Source organism: Sander vitreus, chromosome 14, assembly GCF_031162955.1.
Source record: "Sander vitreus isolate 19-12246 chromosome 14, sanVit1, whole genome shotgun sequence".
In the NCBI taxonomy this organism is placed as follows: domain Eukaryota; kingdom Metazoa; phylum Chordata; class Actinopteri; order Perciformes; family Percidae; genus Sander; species Sander vitreus.
This window is the reverse complement of record NC_135868.1, coordinates 15,442,314-15,459,311: the sequence shown is the minus strand read 5'-3', so window position 1 is coordinate 15,459,311 and position 16,998 is coordinate 15,442,314. Positions and strand designations below refer to the sequence as shown.

Genomic DNA, 16,998 nt, shown 5'->3' with positions numbered 1-16,998 from the left:
CAGGTAAAAAGCAAGGCGCCGAGTATTTCAACCTCTGTTTATTATTAAACTTTATGGTGGCCTGTTGTCACAGTCATCCATGTCAACATCCAACATTATAAACTGGAATCAAGAAACACTAATCTTTTTCTTTCTGTACACAATTGTAAAACAATTCCTTGTTTAAACTATTTGCATATTATATATTGCATATTATCTGAAACCAACTGGTTTAATGTACATAAACCATTAAGCCAATAGGTCATTAGCTACATAGATCAACATGAAAAACCCTGGCTGGTTTGACCATGTAGTGTGCCCCGGGGCAAAAAGTATTCGTGGGCCCCTATCAGCAGGGGCTCACTGTTTGTGATACTTACTTAAAACACAAATCGATTTAGGAATATTTAGAATGTGAATTTCTCTCTATGGATAGACAGGTAGCCAAGTCAACATTTCAGATGATAATGTGCTAAAAAGGTGAATATTCCCAAATAAATTTGTAAATGACCACAAACCTACTGACACCTAAAATGGGCCTTCAGGACCCCTGAAGGTCTGGGGTTTGCCTGGTTGGTAATCCAGTCTTGTGAGAAATGCTGTTGAGTGAAAACTTTTTGAAGCAACTACACATATATACTGTACATATGTTCATAAATTGCTGGTACAATTGGATAAATGCAATATAAAGTTACTGGAATTTTTATAGACTCGGACAGCGATAGACATGTCTCCGTGGATACAATTTACATAGTATTCAAGAGGTGTAAGAGTCTTCAGTTTTTTTTTTGTTTTTTTTTCCCAAGTTGTCTTTCAGTTTTCCTTGTGCCTAACATACTTGTGCAAGGCAAATCTTGTTGAGTGTTGAAACATGTGACATGACAGCAGTTACTGGTTGTAAGGACGGCTTCGAAGCAGATTGTCCAGTTCAGTCTTGTTGATGGTACCATAGGCCTGGGAATAGCTGCCCAGTTTGGCTCGAGGGTCGCCTGCAGCAGCCACATTACAGTTACTCTGAAATACTTTCTTGCTGAACCGTGTTGGTGGCAGAGCCTCACGAACCTGAGAGGTGGAGCGCTGGTTCTGCATGGAAAGAGAAAGAAAGTTAGACATTCTATTTATCTCTTAGTAAAGCCACCAAGCTCTCTCTCTCTCTCATATATATATATTTTTATATTTAACGCAGTCTGCCAGCCAAATGCAAATATGCAGGTCGCTGGTAGATTTGCCTCACTCACCAGCCAAAAAAACAATAGTAATCTAAACATTCACTAGCTAACATTCACTAACCATTTGGCTGGTGGACGAAAAAGTTCATTTTGAACCCCGATTCTATGTTTAAATCAATATTTCATCAAGCGTGTAAATAGGCTGAAATTCCATCCTGGCATTGAGTCATATTGTACATGTCCTGAGGTGTGGTGGACTAACCAGGCGTGCAGATGTGACATATAGCCCAGAGGACAGGGATGGCTCATCTTGGCGAACCAACGGGTTGTTCTGGGTTTGGTTTAGGGTCAAGGAGAAGGAGCGGTTATGGGTCACAGGGGCTGAGCGACCACGCCGGAGAATCTGGTCCATGGTCTAGTGAAGGTAGGGATAAGCGAGAGAGCAACATACAGGGTGAGCCACAGAGAGATCATGAGTAGGAGAGAAAACAAAACAAAAAAAAGTAAGTAGACTAAGGTCGGTTGATTACTGCATCAGTATTGGTGCCCTCTGTTGGTGAGGTTGTTGCACCTCCATTACTGGTCTGTCCCACTAGTTTCCTGTTGGCTGCAGTGGAGGGGTAGTAATTAGGAGGACCAGCTGGACTCCGAACGAAACCATCTGAATAAAGAAAAGAGTTTGGGTTTTCTACCTTTCACTGTGAAGGCATGGGACTTAACAAAACAATACTTTTTAAATACCTTATTTTAATAAATATAAACATGTTTTACACCAAACCTATCACTTTCATTCAGAAGTCAAGGTTCTCAAATGTTAAATGTCTAAACACAGGCAATGAATCAAAAACTTTTCTTAACTAAAATGCAAGATTACAAATCTGAACAGAACATTGTTTTTTTAATAATGTAATATGAACATATTTTAAATCAGTACCAAAAAAGTACTAAGGTTCGATACCCAGTCCTGTGTCGAAAAATAAAATTCAGACATACTTGGGGCATGTGTGATGGGGTTATATGTGAGTTTTCCCAAGCCAGGACTAGACAATGGACTCGTCTTCTCCACAGCAGGTGGGGTTGACACACTCACAGGCCCAGGCTTGGTGACGCCTGTATGGGAAGGAACATCGTTTGTCTCTTTGGTCTTTTCATGTTGTGTTTTCCCTCCGGGGTCACCACACCCATTCACTGCCACTGGGCCCTTCTCTACTTTGTCCTTCACAGGGGGCTTCTCAATGCTATTGACACAGCCTCCATCCTTTGGATGGATCAGCCTTAGCACCCTCTGATTAGTTCTCCTCTCCAGTATCATCTGCAGGTTAGAAACAGAGGACAATTAGGCTTATATATATATATATATATATATATATATATATATATATATATATATATATATATATATATATATATATATATATATATATATATATATATATATATATATATATGCAATACACTTGTATGTAATGTGGTCTACTGTGTAAAGATTAAAATCAATGTTGCCTTCTGAACATTTATGAATCATTTTGTACCTCATAAAGTTTGTTGCGGTACTGAACAACAGATAACTGTACATCATCATCCACTGGCAGCACTACATCATAGTTAAGAGCTGGCTCCCTGGCTGGATTATGAAACCTCAAGAGACAGAAACGTTTAAATAAATTATAGCACAAAATAGTAATAAAGTTATGGTACAAATTTTGATGTCTCTAAACTCAATCTAGCACAGGCAGCAAAGCATTCAGAAGAAATTATTTTAACTGTTCAACAAAGCAAACAAAAGAGAAGAGAATAAAAAAACAACAACATCTCTACAACCTCTTGTGGGAAACCACAGCTACTCATCTTAACTAATCTGAATTCTTGATCCTTCATACCTGGCTACATATGGGTGTTGGAGGGCTTGCTCAGCAGTGAGCCGCTTGTCTGGGTTGAAAACTAGCAAACCTTTCAACAGGTCCAGAGCATCAGGAGGCACAGACAGCTGGAGAAGATCCTCCAAAGGCACCTGTGGTCTGGTGAAGGAAGGGTGAGATTTTAAAGGCTCCTGCAGAGATTTAGCATTGCACTGCTGTAACATCGTCAGACTTGTGCTGTACAGTTAAAAAAAATGTCATTCCATGCATTTGTCTTCCTTGTCAAAACCTGGCGCCTACATTACCCACAATGCAACTAAATCTCCGACCACTAACAGTTTGCTCGGAGAACTTCTTTCACATATGTAGTAGTACTCCAAGACCTGTAAACAGACTTTAATGTGTAAAATAGGTGGAGTTTCCCTTTAAATATAAAAAAGCAGCAGGCAGAAGAAAGGCAGTGGAATGTGTGTGTGTGTGTGTGTGTGTGTGTGTGTGTATATCCAACACACTGTTTTTTTTGTTCGTTTTGTTTTAAACAAGTTGCCTTTTGAAGCGTATTAGTAGATTTAGATAGATTAGTTTAGTTTATGATTTTGCTTTGTCACTGCTGCGTCATTGCATCTCTGCAACAATCGCTGCTCATGCTCTCTGAGCAGGTAATCAACCACACCTCCACTTGCATGTTCTGATAACAGTCTTCCCAGTGGAAGGAAGGAAATGTGTTATCATGTCTCCCAAAACTAGCTCTGTCCCAGGAGTGACAAGATTAGAAAAAAGCCTAGCATCATGAGCAACTGTGCACACTCTGTGTTCACGTATAAACAAAGTAATATATGTGAGTTGACTAAGTGAAATTGAACAGATGCATTGTTGTTTATTTATATTTACATGTACATATAAAGAACCTCTTCATGAATAATAAAAAAAGATTCTTACTTTAGTAACATTCTCTGAATGACAGAAGATCCGTATTCAGACTTGATTGCGAGAATATCTGAAAATTAAAATGCATTTAATTAATTCATAGGGATGAAGGTTGTCAGTTACTAAAAGTAAAGTATGATTTCTTTAATCACCTTCTGGGCTGGGGTGGGGTATGGCACTCATGATCTTCTCTATTTGGTTTATGGTGGATGTCCCGGGGAACAGGGCTTTTCCCAGCAGCATCTCTCCCAGGATACAGCCAAGGCTCCACATGTCCACGCCTTTAGTGTACCTTTGGACAAGATGTATTCCTCTTACAGTCTGGTACACTAATGTTTCCAAAGAAGTATTCTCTTCTCTGAATTAAAATGTTCCAAATGTTGCCTTCTTCATCACTGTTAAGTCAACTGCTGTGAAGAACAAGCACAAGAAGAAGATGTAGTACAGATACTGACTAACAGATGCTCATCACAGTTGATACCTTGTGGATCCCAGCAGGATCTCAGGAGCTCGGTACCACCGCGTCGCCACGTACTCCGTCAGTGCTGGATTCCCACTGTCCTCTTGGATCTGGTTGAGTGATCTGGCCAAGCCGAAATCACACAGCTTGACTACACAGTCGGTGTCCAGCAGCACGTTGGATGGCTGTTGGAAACACAGACAAGAGAAACAGTCTTCACAGGGACAACAATAGTTTGGTTTTCACTTATTTACAGAGAGCAGGTCGAACAAGGTATGAGAACAGAAATGAACTGAGGTGGAACAGCAGACAAATAGAAGAGAAGGAGGGATGAAATTCTAGGCTCTAGGATCAGAAGCCGTTTTGTGTAGCTATGTCAGCAATTTTCCTGCAGACTTGGAAGACGTGGAAGTGTTACTGAAAGTGATTACATGAAGACAGTATTTTGGACAAAGTGGCTTAGATTTACATAAGGGCTCAAACAATTATTCCATTATTTGATCAATTGCAACTACTTTGATAATCTATTCATCCTTAAAGTCTTTTTTTTTTTTTAGCAAAAATGCCAAACATTCATTGGTTTACAGCTTCTTCACTGTGAGGACCTTCTGCTTTTCTGTTTTATATCAGCGTAGACTAATACCATTTGATTTTGGACTGTAGGTCGAACAAAACAAGCAATTTGAAGACCTCAACTTGGGCTTTAGGAAATTATGACTTCCATCTTTCGCTATTTTCAGAAAATGTATTGACCGAAACGATAATTATTAAATCGAGAAAGTATTCAGCAACCACAAAACAAAGATAAAGGAAATCATTAATATGTGCAGCAATATGAGTTGGATTTCTTTTAATCAAAATAAGAGCACTTTCTGTTACTCTGATATGTTTTATGATTAAAAAAAATCAAACATACATACATATACATATACACACACATATACATACACATATATATATATATATATATATATATATATATATATATATATATATATATATATATATATATATATATATATATACACACATACATATATATATTTTTTTAATTTATTTTTTTACACACACATATACACTTATGATACTAATAAATGGATTCACGACTAATGCTTTATATTCTCCACCTGGCGTACCTTTTGGTCCCTGTGGATAACATTTCCTGAATGCAGGTATTTGACAGCTTTGAAGAGCTGGTGCATCACATAACGTTTGTGGATGTCCTTCAGCAGGGTACCTTTCTTTATCACTGCATGCAGGTCGGTATCTGGTACAAAGCAGAAAGCAAAAGTGGATGATAATACAACTGTAACATTAACATCTACCAAAGATTGAATTGTAAATTGTCGTCAGTTATTTGTGATTTTGGAATAGAGTTGCTAAACACATGCTCCTCTATAATAACATAGACAATGATTTTCAACCAAGTGCCGAAAACGAAATGCCAGAGAGAAACAGTGGAGGTCTGTGCTGGATGCTGGTGTACAGTCATGGGTTAAATTGCAGAGAGGACACACACACACACACACACACTCTTCCAAACACTCACCCATGTATTCAAAGATGAGGTAAATGTCTTTATCATTTTGAGCTCTGACGACATTTAGAAGTTTGACGATGTTGGGATGATCTCCAAACTCCTGCACACAGAAAGGAGATTTTTAGTAACAGAAACCACACACACACACAAAAAAAATCCTGGCTACTGTTTGACCTATAACAACGGTCAGGTATTGTGTAAAGTACACAACAGGGAAAGTTTTATGTAACAGAGGTTACATATTGACTACTGTAAATCCCTAACACAACACCTGGAAGATGATAACAGCTGATTAGGGGGCAGAGGCACAGCTGAAGGTTGCACGTACAATATGTAGGTCGGCAGATAAAGAGTCAAACAGGAATGTGTTGATATAAAGCAAAGTGAGACAGGTACATGTTTGCTGTTCCTAGTTAATCTCCTTCTGAATAATAATAATAATAATAATAAAGTCAAAGTTTGCTACTGTAGAATTTTTACCATGCTGCATTAGCAGTGTCATTGCTCAATGGCTTTCACACAGGAAACTAAACAGCTGAAAAATCTGTTTCCAGCATGTTTCTACTTATAAAGCGATTCACTTTGACGAAACAGTAATGGAAAAATAAACAGTGCAAGAGTAGGAAGGGCAGAGTACAACTACTGTAGCAGCATCAGTGGAGCAGACTTTCAAAATACAGCAATTTATCTGTAAATGCGTTGAAAAAAGGAGTATAAAGAGAATTTTCCTGTTATTGAGTTGGCACTTTTTTGTAGAATTGACGATGGAGCTTACAGTAGGTGCAGTATCCAAAGACACAACAATCACTGTATATCATGAAGTGTCCCTAATATTTTGTACATTTATTCAGAAACATACAGGACAAAGACAGAAATAATGAAAACAAAATGTAGAAAGTGGGACCGAAATTATTAACCTTAGGGACTTAAATTTAAAAGAATGAAAGTATGTCAGTTGGCCATTATTTTCACTCAAACAAAATTATAATTGTTACCTGGAGAAACATGATTTCCCTGAATGTCCGCTGCAAAAGGAAGAAAATTACAGTTAGGATATGAACTCTACAAGCAACATGTCAGGCCATAAACTCGGCATACACAAGCCTCCTGTTCCATTTAATCATTAGCCAAACTTGTCTCTCTTTTGAAACAGGCAAGTGAGCCCAGGGGCGATTCCAGCAGTATAAAGTGAGGCTGCACGGGGGGGTAGTCTAGCCCAGCCCCCGAATGAGCCAATTTGGAAACCGTTGCAAGACAATTATTAGAATAGGAAAGAAGAAAAACTAATTTGCCAAACAAAATTATATTTATCTTTTTCAGACCTTCCGATAATTGCTACCTTTTGTCTTGTGTATTGCTGGATAATTTGACCTCTTCAGAAATTGTATTTAAATAATCCCTTTTTGGTTAAATTGGGCAGAACCAGTTGTCGTATGCAACCATTGACAATGGGTTGCAAGTTGCCATTGCTTAATTACTAAGGGGTCACATACCAAAAAGGTTGGGAACCATTAGGCTACATAGATATGATATTAAGATATGAATAACATTAACAGGGTACAATAATGACTTTACTTCACTGTCATATCAAGCACACACCTGGGCATCTGTCCTATTCCTGAAGGCGTCAAAGATCTTCTTTACAGCCACAACCTCGCCCGTCTGCCTGTCAACTGCTTTCCATACAATGCCATAAGCCTGAGAGAGATACAACATATTGGTATCAGGTCACCTCTTCTCCATGCAGGAGGTGACTTATAGTTTTAACTGCAGGATGTCAAGCAGGTAAAAATATACAGTATATAAAAAAACTAAATTGGGGAAACACTGTGGTCAGGGCCGTAGCATGAAATTTAGAAAAAGTGAGGTCCAAGCAGTTGCTCCATACAGATAATAGAGACTGGATTAATAATATTGAGTCTTTTATTTTCCATGTTTAATTCATTCAGCTGTTGTCCAAGAGTTTCTCTACATGGTTGTTTTTTCTTGCCACATGCTAGGACACCTAGTTCTAAACATATGAGTATGTGCCTTTTAAACCCACAATACCTTTCAAAAACATAAACATGCACTTCCGATCACCATATTCCTAGAAGAACAGGTGAGGACGTGACCTCTGTGTCTGTGGTGAAGGGAGAGGCAGGGTGCTGATGAAGGCAGGGAAGTCAAGCATAACAGAGGCAGCAGTGAGGCAGGGCATTAGAGACCACTGTTATTGTAGAGACACAAGGAGCAGCACTGTCACTGGAGGCAGTGGATCAGATTCACACAGCCCTGGTGACTGTTGTATCTGTCAAACCTCGGCTCCAAAAGAAGAGATAGTGATGCACATTTACAGGGGAAATTGGGTTTCAAAACAAAACAGTTTATAAATTCAGAAATATTAGGGCATTTTTTTGCTGCTGTGAAAGCACTTGTCTCTCTAAAGCCAATTAGCACAGTATTGTTTGGCTCCCTGAAGCATCACCGCACAGAATGCGATTATCCCAACAATGAACCGTAAACAGGTTCAACAGCCGTGTAACATGAGTCACATCTGCCCTCAGGTACGTTTAGTTAGCCAATATGATGTGTCTACGTGGCAGTTACACCTGGCCATTGCAAGCAGAGCAGCAATTTGTGAGTCTCAGTGGACAGTCTATGGAAAGAAACCAGGCAGTTTTTAGCCCAGTGGCAACCCTAGTGGAGAGAAAAAAAGGGATTTGGACTCTCAAGGGAACAAGTGTCCTCACACATCAGCTGATCTGCAAAGAAAGAGTTTGTCCTGCCAAAGTAAATAAATCCATTGCTTACAAAACTGTAAAAGGATATTAAGTCTGGAAAATGTCAGGAATTTTTCTTAAGACTAAAGTACAGAGGGGGCTTAAAGATGTGGTAAACATACAGGTAGAGAGGAATCGGATGTAAAGAGGGGTGTTTGCAAGAACAGCATTGACCAAAAGTTTTTGGCAACTCACAAAACTTTTGCAAGTAGGGATTCATGTCAAAGGTGCAATTAGGAGTTTTGTTATTCATTGTATAGTCTGGGGGGGAAATTAACTTCCATTAAATCCAGTAGAGACAAAAAGTCACTCACCCCTTTTCCAAGTCTCTTCTTGATGTCATACTTCAGAGAAATGTGGTCCTCCACCTCAGACACATTTGTTGATTCATAATGTTTGCTCATTTTCTTTCAACAGTCCGTTCCTCTGCTCATGCAGAAAGCATCACCATACTTTGATTATTACTGAAAGAGATCAATGGCCTTGAATGTCCAGGAAACAGGTGTTAAAACGGTTGGTAGAAAGGACTGAATTGTGGAGCCAGTTCCGTCAGAGCTGCAGCTTGAAACTACCGAGCATTTCTGTAGTTTTGTATCTTATCTGGCAACCCACATGCGACCCTCTGTATCTCGTAACGTTACTTGTAGTCAAACGTCGCGTTGCCTACTGTTCAATCAATCAATGTTGGTCCAAAAGCGGCAGGTTCGTTTTAAACTATATCTCATCTAACTAGTGACTGAAAACACACTGTTTAACCTGCACTGTACAGAATATGTTGTTATCTTTCAAGGTGAAAGTCAATTCTTACTACAAGTTTGGATACTCCCACACTGCTGCTGCAAACAGATGAGCCGTAGAGTTGTGTCATTATTTGTCGTCCTGGTAACCAATACGCTGCTGCCTGGTTCTTAAAGGAGCCGCCCATGGCTGTATTAAGAACAGCTGCCGCAAAAACACTTCTTGCTAGGAAAATTAAAACAAATAATCTTTCTATCTTTCTTACTACACCATACAGTCGGTGGTCTACACTCATTCGTACAAGTCAGAGATGGACATCTGGCTCTCAATGACATTAGTGCTGTAGACGATGGTGGGATTATACGAAGACCTCCGTTATAATTGTATATCAAAATGTTATAATTTTCATCAAAATGTTCCAATTTAAACGAAGTTCCTCGTAGAGTCTGTTTGATGATGAACGGCTGTTCTATTGGTTTTAGTTCTGCAGCAAACTGGGACCAGTCCTCACAAGCAAGTAGAAAACAAAAAGGTGCGTCAACTAGGCCTTTGTGATCTACACTGGCTAACCCATTAATATTAAATGTAACTTCAGAGAGGAAACAAAAGCAAAAGTAAGTGACTAACCTGGGAAAATAAAACTGATGGCCGTGCCGCGTGCAGACTACATCAGTAAATATTTTTGGTCGATCGTCTACAATTACGTCCTGAGCCATAAGCAATAAAGCAAATGTGCTTTTACCAAAGACTGAATAGTCATTTTAACTTGGTCTTAGAGACCACAACTTTATAACAGAAACCCCTGAATTGCAAACTGGGGACGTTAAGTTCTAAGCAAGTGGGCTTGTCAGCAGAACATTTGATAGGAAATCACACCTAAAGTAATTAAAATGGATCTTGTGTTTATTGTCTTGTGGACCCGTCTTATAGATGGGCACTGTACAAAAATAAATATTTAAGACTTTTTTTTTTTTTTTATATATTATGCTAATTATAACAGACAAAAATCCTGTGGCCAGTTAGTATTAGAGCTGGGTATTTGAACATTCAGTCAGATTCTTAGTCTTGTTTTCATTCTTTGACCAGATATTTACTCATTTAATTCAGAGAACCTTTTCTACTAGACTATTTTATTTAGGTTATTAAGTTCTTAATTTCTTCTAAATCACTTGCTACCCTTATTATATTTCTAAACATGTCACAAGTTAAACAGTTTTGGACACTGCATAGACAAAACTCTAAACAAATATGATCTTATTCGCACAACACAGATGAAGTTAGAGGTAGATTTTCATCTTTATTTCTAAAAAGGTGTTACATGCTCTTGTTTAAAAATCAAAACTATTATTTACAATGATACATCTTAATAAACATGTTCCCCCTAATGGTGTTTGAGGATTGAAACATATTTAGCAAGCACAATAAGCATGGGATGTGTCCAACTCACTTTTACCCACTTCATGTGACCCTCACTTATTAAGGAAACATTGATTAGGTAAGTTAACAGAAAAAAGGGCTAGAAAACATACACAAACAAGTCCGTCCACCATAGTTTCAATATAATCATTAAATAAGTACATTTTTATCTTAAAGTCCAAACAATTATTTCAGCTGCATTTATTTTCCATTAACTGACAGTCTGTCAGCTTCTTTTATTCTATCTACAAAAACTGTTTCAGATTTCTGCAGTAAAAATAAGTGTGATAGAAAAACAAAATGGTATACAGAACAAAAAATGCTCCTATGACCCCAAGTGGCAGGCATTGGATAGAATTAGGGTACCAAAAAGAAAAGAACAATATTTATCTTTCCAATAATACAAAGGCTTTGGCTGTTGCAACCTTTTCTTCATGTGCAGACTTTGCGAAATATAATTGTATCATGCTTCTTTGTTAGTGCTATGCAAAACTTAAGTATAAAATTAGACCTTTTTGATATTACAGTACAAAGTTAGAAGTAAACTGTTTTATCAAGGGCAGAATAAACAGCCATGTTAAAGGATTTATCGCACAGGTTTGTCTAGAAAAGAGGTCAATGGAGCATATCGCAGCACAGGGCGGGCCTGGTGGGCAAGGCTGCAGGCAGCATGATGTACCAGACACAGTGTAGTATGCAAGGCAGTGAAGTTAGAGTAGTACACAACATAAATAAAGGACGTAGGAAGCAAGCAGCAGGTAAGAATCGGGAGGATATGAGACAGAAAACCTGCACAGATATAAATCCACTCTCTACTAACAGCTAGAAAGAGAAAGTAGAGTGTTTAATTTTTTTTTTTAACTTAATAGATATTAACAGATATAGAGTCAGAATCTCAGACAGATGGATCAATGATGGACAGATGCTTTAGGAGGAATGGAGGAAGCGGTTGAATGCATTGTAGGCTGACTCAAGATCAAATAGCATCTGGCGCACCTGATTATCATCCAACTCATCTGAGGCTGACATGCTGCTGAGGGTGGTCAACCTGATGAGAACAAATACAAATCAAGGTAGATGAGAGTTAGGACAAAGCTGTTAAGACTTATCACAGACTTGATTATAAAGTAGTTCAACTTATACTGTACATGCAGTCAAGGAAATGTCAAATTCCACTTATTGATTTTCATAATACAACTTGTCAACTTGCAGTCCCCTGAGCCATGAATTCAGTTTTTGTCAACTGCAAAGATGCTTTAACATAATAAACCGTACATGTTGCTCCATGCCCCACGCATAAGGAGAGCAAATAATCGAAAACAATGTCTACAAAATTTAAACGGCCGACAATCAATCTCGGATCTATCTGAGGTACAAAAACAATATATTTAAACACGACTACCACTTCAAAAACTCAGTATTATATATAAAAATAAATAAGTTAGCAGGATTTTAATTGTTTAAGCATTGGCACGCAGAGATCTACAGTTCTAGACCCAGCTTTTGTCTGACTTGTTATACCACAGCATTTACCCATCAGAAATAGTCTGCCGCAAATGATTATACATGGATTGAATAAGTATTCATCAGTGAAAGTAGTATTAGTTTAACTTGTGGACACAATCATCATGCATTTATGTGTGTGTCATTGTGGCTAAAATAAGCATCCTACACTGAACTGGCACAAGGCTAAACATAAACACTGTAAACTGGGCGGCCCAGTGGAACTAACCAGAGGCTGACTTTGTCCTTAGCCTCTGAGTCTGGAGGCATGTTGCTCATTCTGTTCATTGTTTCCATCAGTTCCCTCAGGTCTGGCTGGATCTGGACCAATAGAAAATAATCAGTTAATGAGTTGTTGATGAGTTTATTTAAGTTTTACACTTTTTATTTTTTTTTATTTACCTCATCCATGGCCCTGATCTCCAGTCTCAGCTTGTCCATCACAGTGATGAAGAGCTGAAAGACAATGAGACAATGCTCAACATACTTTCCAACTTCCACAATCACCAACAAGAAAAAAAGATTTTTTATTTTTTATTTTTTTTTTACTGGCGGCAACACAAACAGGGCACACATCCTTCCAGTTTTAATCTGGCACACTTCCAAAATAAGCTTCCCGTTTGTTCCCGACTGTTTAATATGATAGAGAGGAGAGAGGACGTACAGAAACTATATCTGCAATGCAGCGGTTCAGGTTGCCCTTGTCATCCTTGATGGTGATTGGTCGATCCTCCTTGATTCTTTCCATTGCTAGTGGGCAGTCGAGCTAGGAAACAAAATGATAAGAGTAACATCCTTACTAAGAAAAACTCTTAAAAAAAAAATATATATATGATAGAACAATTCCATGGCCAATTTTTAAAAATGTTTACAAACAAAGTCAAATGAGTCATAAAATCATATGTGCTCCAAAAGAGAACTCACTCTGTACTTTCTGCAGAAATCATCAATGGAGCCCACATCAGAGCCTTGCACCTGTTTAAAAGCAGCCTTATACTGAACCAACAGCCTGGAACAGGAAGCAGTGTACCTGAAACAGACAACTCCTGCACATTAACAAAAAAAACACAATCAAAGTCACAGGTTTAAACACAAAATATAAACTTAAGTAAGACGCACTCATTAGGTGTGACGCAGTCTTTGATGTAAGCCTTCTCCAGAGCCTGAAGGGTCTTGACGACAGCGAACAACTCTGCCATATTATCATACCTTCAGAAACAGGGTTAAAAAGGAGGTGTTACAACACTAGCCCCATTCTTGATATTTAAATCTTTTTTTATTTTCATTTCACTGTGTTTTTGTTTGATATTTCACTTTGTACTCAGGTCTCACTTGCAAATGAGATCTTGATCTCAATGTGATTTCCTGACTAAATAAAGTATATATTTTATAAATACCTGGGTTACTGTGTTCATAATAGGCTAGTAATTAGTAATATATATATGACACTTACTTCTCTCGTTCTCTTGCATTCTTGTATAATTTCACCTCCTGAAAAGACATGAATTGTGGTGAAGGCCTTCACTAATGCTAACAAGTACAATCAAATTATTTATTTTTTTGTTCAGTTTGATTGAAAAATTTCTTGTAGAAGTAGCATCCATGAAAATGGTACGTCTGGTTATCTTCCAGGAACAGTTCGGTGGACAATTTGAAAAAGTGAAAATAATCAGATAATTTTAGTTCCATTTGGTTGTTTTTTAAAAAAAAGGTGTAAATTAAATTAACTATTTGCCAAGCCTTAATTAAAGCATTCAAAAGTAGTTCCATTTACCTCATATAACTCAGGCTTATTGGCAGGAGCTGTGGGAAAAAAATAATGACATACTTTAAGTGACATTAATTATAATTTACTGTTGAAAGGAGGATGATTGAACAATTTAAATAACTCACATCGTAGACATTAGATTTATTTGAATGTCTTACCTCCTCCCACACCTCCTGTAACGGGTATCCCATGGAACATGATGCTGATGTATCAGAACTTGATCTGAAAAAGATTGAAGTTACAATGTGTCTATTAACTAACTAATAATTGTGACCAAAACAACCAGCCAAAACACGTTCCCACTATTAATGAATACAAGTTTTTTTTCACAATTTTTTTTAATGTTGTTATATGTAGTAGGGACTGTCCTGAGTTATAGGTGAGTTTCTCTCAAAGTATTATTGATATTAAATGCGTGTTAAATTAAGGAACTTGTCTTTTTATACTGCAGGGTAGTGTAACAACAGAACCAGTGCTCGAGGGTATTTAGAATGAATAGAAGACATTTTCTGGATTATCACTTTTAGCATTTAATACTGATACGATCCAAGGAGAGCACTGTTAGACTGAAACACCGACAACAACAACTTCCAAGCCACAAATGGATTACAAGATCTACTACTTTTTGGTATCAGAATCCGGTTTATTGCCAGGTAGGTTTTCACATACAAGGAATTTGATTTGGTGTTTTGGTGCACAGACAAGAAACTTTATATATGTGTATACTATTATATATTATTATACCAATTTGGTTTTAAAAGAAAGCATGGCACTGATTTATGTATTTTTGCACTAAAGGAAATTTTAGATAAATATAATAGGTAAAATTCCACAATGTTCATGTGCTTCATTGATGCTTCTAAAGCATTCAATCGTGTTAATCATGAGAAATTATCTTTAAAATTGTCTAAAAGTGGGGTCCCTGGATTTTTAATAAGAATCTTGGTTTATTGGTACTCGCATCAGACAATGAGAGTGAGATGGGGGAATGTTACATCTGTCCCCTTCCAAGTGACCAATGGTGTTCGCTAGGGCGGAATTCTGTCTCCTTTTCTTTTTAATATGTATATGAATGATTTATCTTTGATTTTAAATGCATGTGGTACAAGTTGTAGGGTTGGTGACTCACTAATGAATCACCTTATGTACGCAGATGATTTGATCATTTTTAGCCCATATAGTGCTGGTCTCCAACAGCTTTTGAGAATATGCACACAGTATGGTGCTGATTTTGATATAAAATACAATGCCAAAAAGAGTAATATCATGATTATTAGAAGTAGAGAAGACAGACAGTCAACCTTCCCTGACTTCGATCTGTCTGGTACTGCACTTAGGGTGTGCAGTGAGATTACATATTTGGGCCATATTACTGCAAATGACCGGTCTGATGATAAGGATATCTATAGGCAGCGTCGGAAGCTGTATGCTCAAGCGAACATGCTGTGTCGTAAGTTTAGCATGTGCTCTGTATCTGTGAGGATCTCACTCTTCAGAGCGTATTGTACACCTTTGTATACTGCCTACCTGTGGTGTCGTTATAAGCAAGGCAGCATTAGAAAACTCATAGTGGCTTATAATGACAGCATGAGGCTGCTGCTGAGGGCTCCAAGAAGCTCCAGTGCAAGCCATATGTTTGTCAGTATCGGGGTACCTACCTGCTCTGCTGTTTTACGTAACCTGATGTATAGATTTATGTGTAGGGTATCCGAGTCAGAAAATGACTTGATCACTGTTTTGGCTAACCCTGTATGCAGTTCTGTCAGATTTTCTTCCAGACTGTGGAACCATTGGCGAACATGTCTGTATGTCAGACACTGAACATTGTGGAAGGTTTTGTATTTTTGTAGTTTATGTTATACTCCGTGTGTTTTTTTATTGTGATATGGATCCCCCTGGGTCTGAAATAAAGTTTATAAAGTTTATATTATATCAGGCAAGATTTAAACCCTTCACTAGTATCATAAAACATTAACAATTTTACAAAGTAAAAAACTTAAGGAAAGAATATCATATGTGCAATTTTACACAGCAAGTGCTAAATAATAATAATAATAATAAGTGTGGCTATCGTTTAGGCCATAAGAGATGGATCAGGATTTAGGTGGCTTGTCACCACGGCTAAACATTTTCCTGAGGGAAACTCAGGCAAGTGTTAAGAGGTATTTATAGCTCTGCAACTTAATTAAATGTATTGGATCAACAGTAAGTTACACAGGTCCCCACCAGTCTCAACAATTAAAAAAAGGGACATATCAGAAATAATTCTCAACCTTAGTTTCTTTTAAATCCAGCTTTAGGGGCGACATCCTGACGTTCGTCATTCTCAATTGAACTGATTAACACCATATAATTGTTACCATATGAAAAGGCTGACTGTGTTCGCTGTTTAGAACAGAAGTCCGATAAGTACAGGTTGGCTACAACAATACAAAAGCGTACAATGCTGCCGCGCTGAGTTAAACAAAGGTTGTTTTACTCGAAGTATTAGCTGATTCACGGTGAATAAGCTAAAGGGAAAACCTTTTAGCTACAGAAAGCCGATCATCAGCCTATTTGTTTTGACGAAATAGCGAGCCCGAAGTTAGCTGTCGAGGCTAGCTCGTAAGCACTTCCTTAATGATTTATTATAACTGGGCCATACAGGTAGTTGTTTGTGAACACTGAAGTTTGTATTAGTGACCATTATTGTGGTAACAGGTAAGAATCCGGCAGCATTTTTTTAATATCAGTGTTTAATCAATGAAATTAAAAGACACTTTACTTACCCTTTCGGCAAACTGCTGTGACGTCTATGTAAACACACCTTCCTGTGAGGACCCGCAGACGTCAAAATATTAGGTGTCCATTGTGCCTCACTAAACATTAATACTTTTT

At 37.9% G+C, this 16,998-nt stretch overlaps 2 protein-coding genes across 4 annotated transcripts; both read right to left on the bottom strand.

Moving 5' to 3' along the window:
* Positions 1–22: 22 nt before the first annotated feature.
* mapk15 (mitogen-activated protein kinase 15) lies at positions 23–9,806 on the bottom strand. Of its 3 annotated transcripts, XM_078267918.1 has the most exons (15): positions 9,011–9,082; positions 7,984–8,081; positions 7,534–7,632; positions 6,930–6,959; positions 5,944–6,034; positions 5,531–5,661; positions 4,416–4,579; positions 4,087–4,226; positions 3,947–4,004; positions 3,029–3,166; positions 2,681–2,786; positions 2,142–2,460; positions 1,679–1,809; positions 1,411–1,563; positions 23–1,062 (listed from the first exon to the last, which is right to left on the bottom strand). In XM_078267918.1, exons 4-15 carry the CDS (start codon positions 6,939–6,941, stop codon positions 868–870), a joined length of 1,638 nt encoding a protein of 545 aa, XP_078124044.1. In that variant the 5' UTR covers positions 6,942–6,959; positions 7,534–7,632; positions 7,984–8,081; positions 9,011–9,082; the 3' UTR covers positions 23–867. The 3 variants fall into 3 exon arrangements, with proteins under 3 accessions (XP_078124044.1, XP_078124042.1, XP_078124043.1); XM_078267916.1 differs by lacking the exon at positions 7,984–8,081 and having other exon boundaries at positions 9,011–9,805; XM_078267917.1 differs by lacking the exons at positions 7,534–7,632; positions 7,984–8,081 and having other exon boundaries at positions 9,011–9,806.
* A 905-nt stretch (positions 9,807–10,711) lies between these two features.
* Positions 10,712–16,947, bottom strand: vps28 (VPS28 subunit of ESCRT-I). Its single transcript, XM_078267992.1, has 10 exons — positions 16,890–16,947; positions 14,280–14,343; positions 14,128–14,156; positions 13,807–13,844; positions 13,473–13,562; positions 13,278–13,383; positions 13,018–13,119; positions 12,756–12,809; positions 12,583–12,674; positions 10,712–11,898 (listed from the first exon to the last, which is right to left on the bottom strand). The coding sequence occupies exons 2-10, from the start codon at positions 14,317–14,319 to the stop codon at positions 11,778–11,780; spliced, it is 672 nt and encodes a 223-aa protein (XP_078124118.1). The 5' UTR covers positions 14,320–14,343; positions 16,890–16,947; the 3' UTR covers positions 10,712–11,777.
* Between the last annotated feature and the right edge of the window lie 51 nt (positions 16,948–16,998).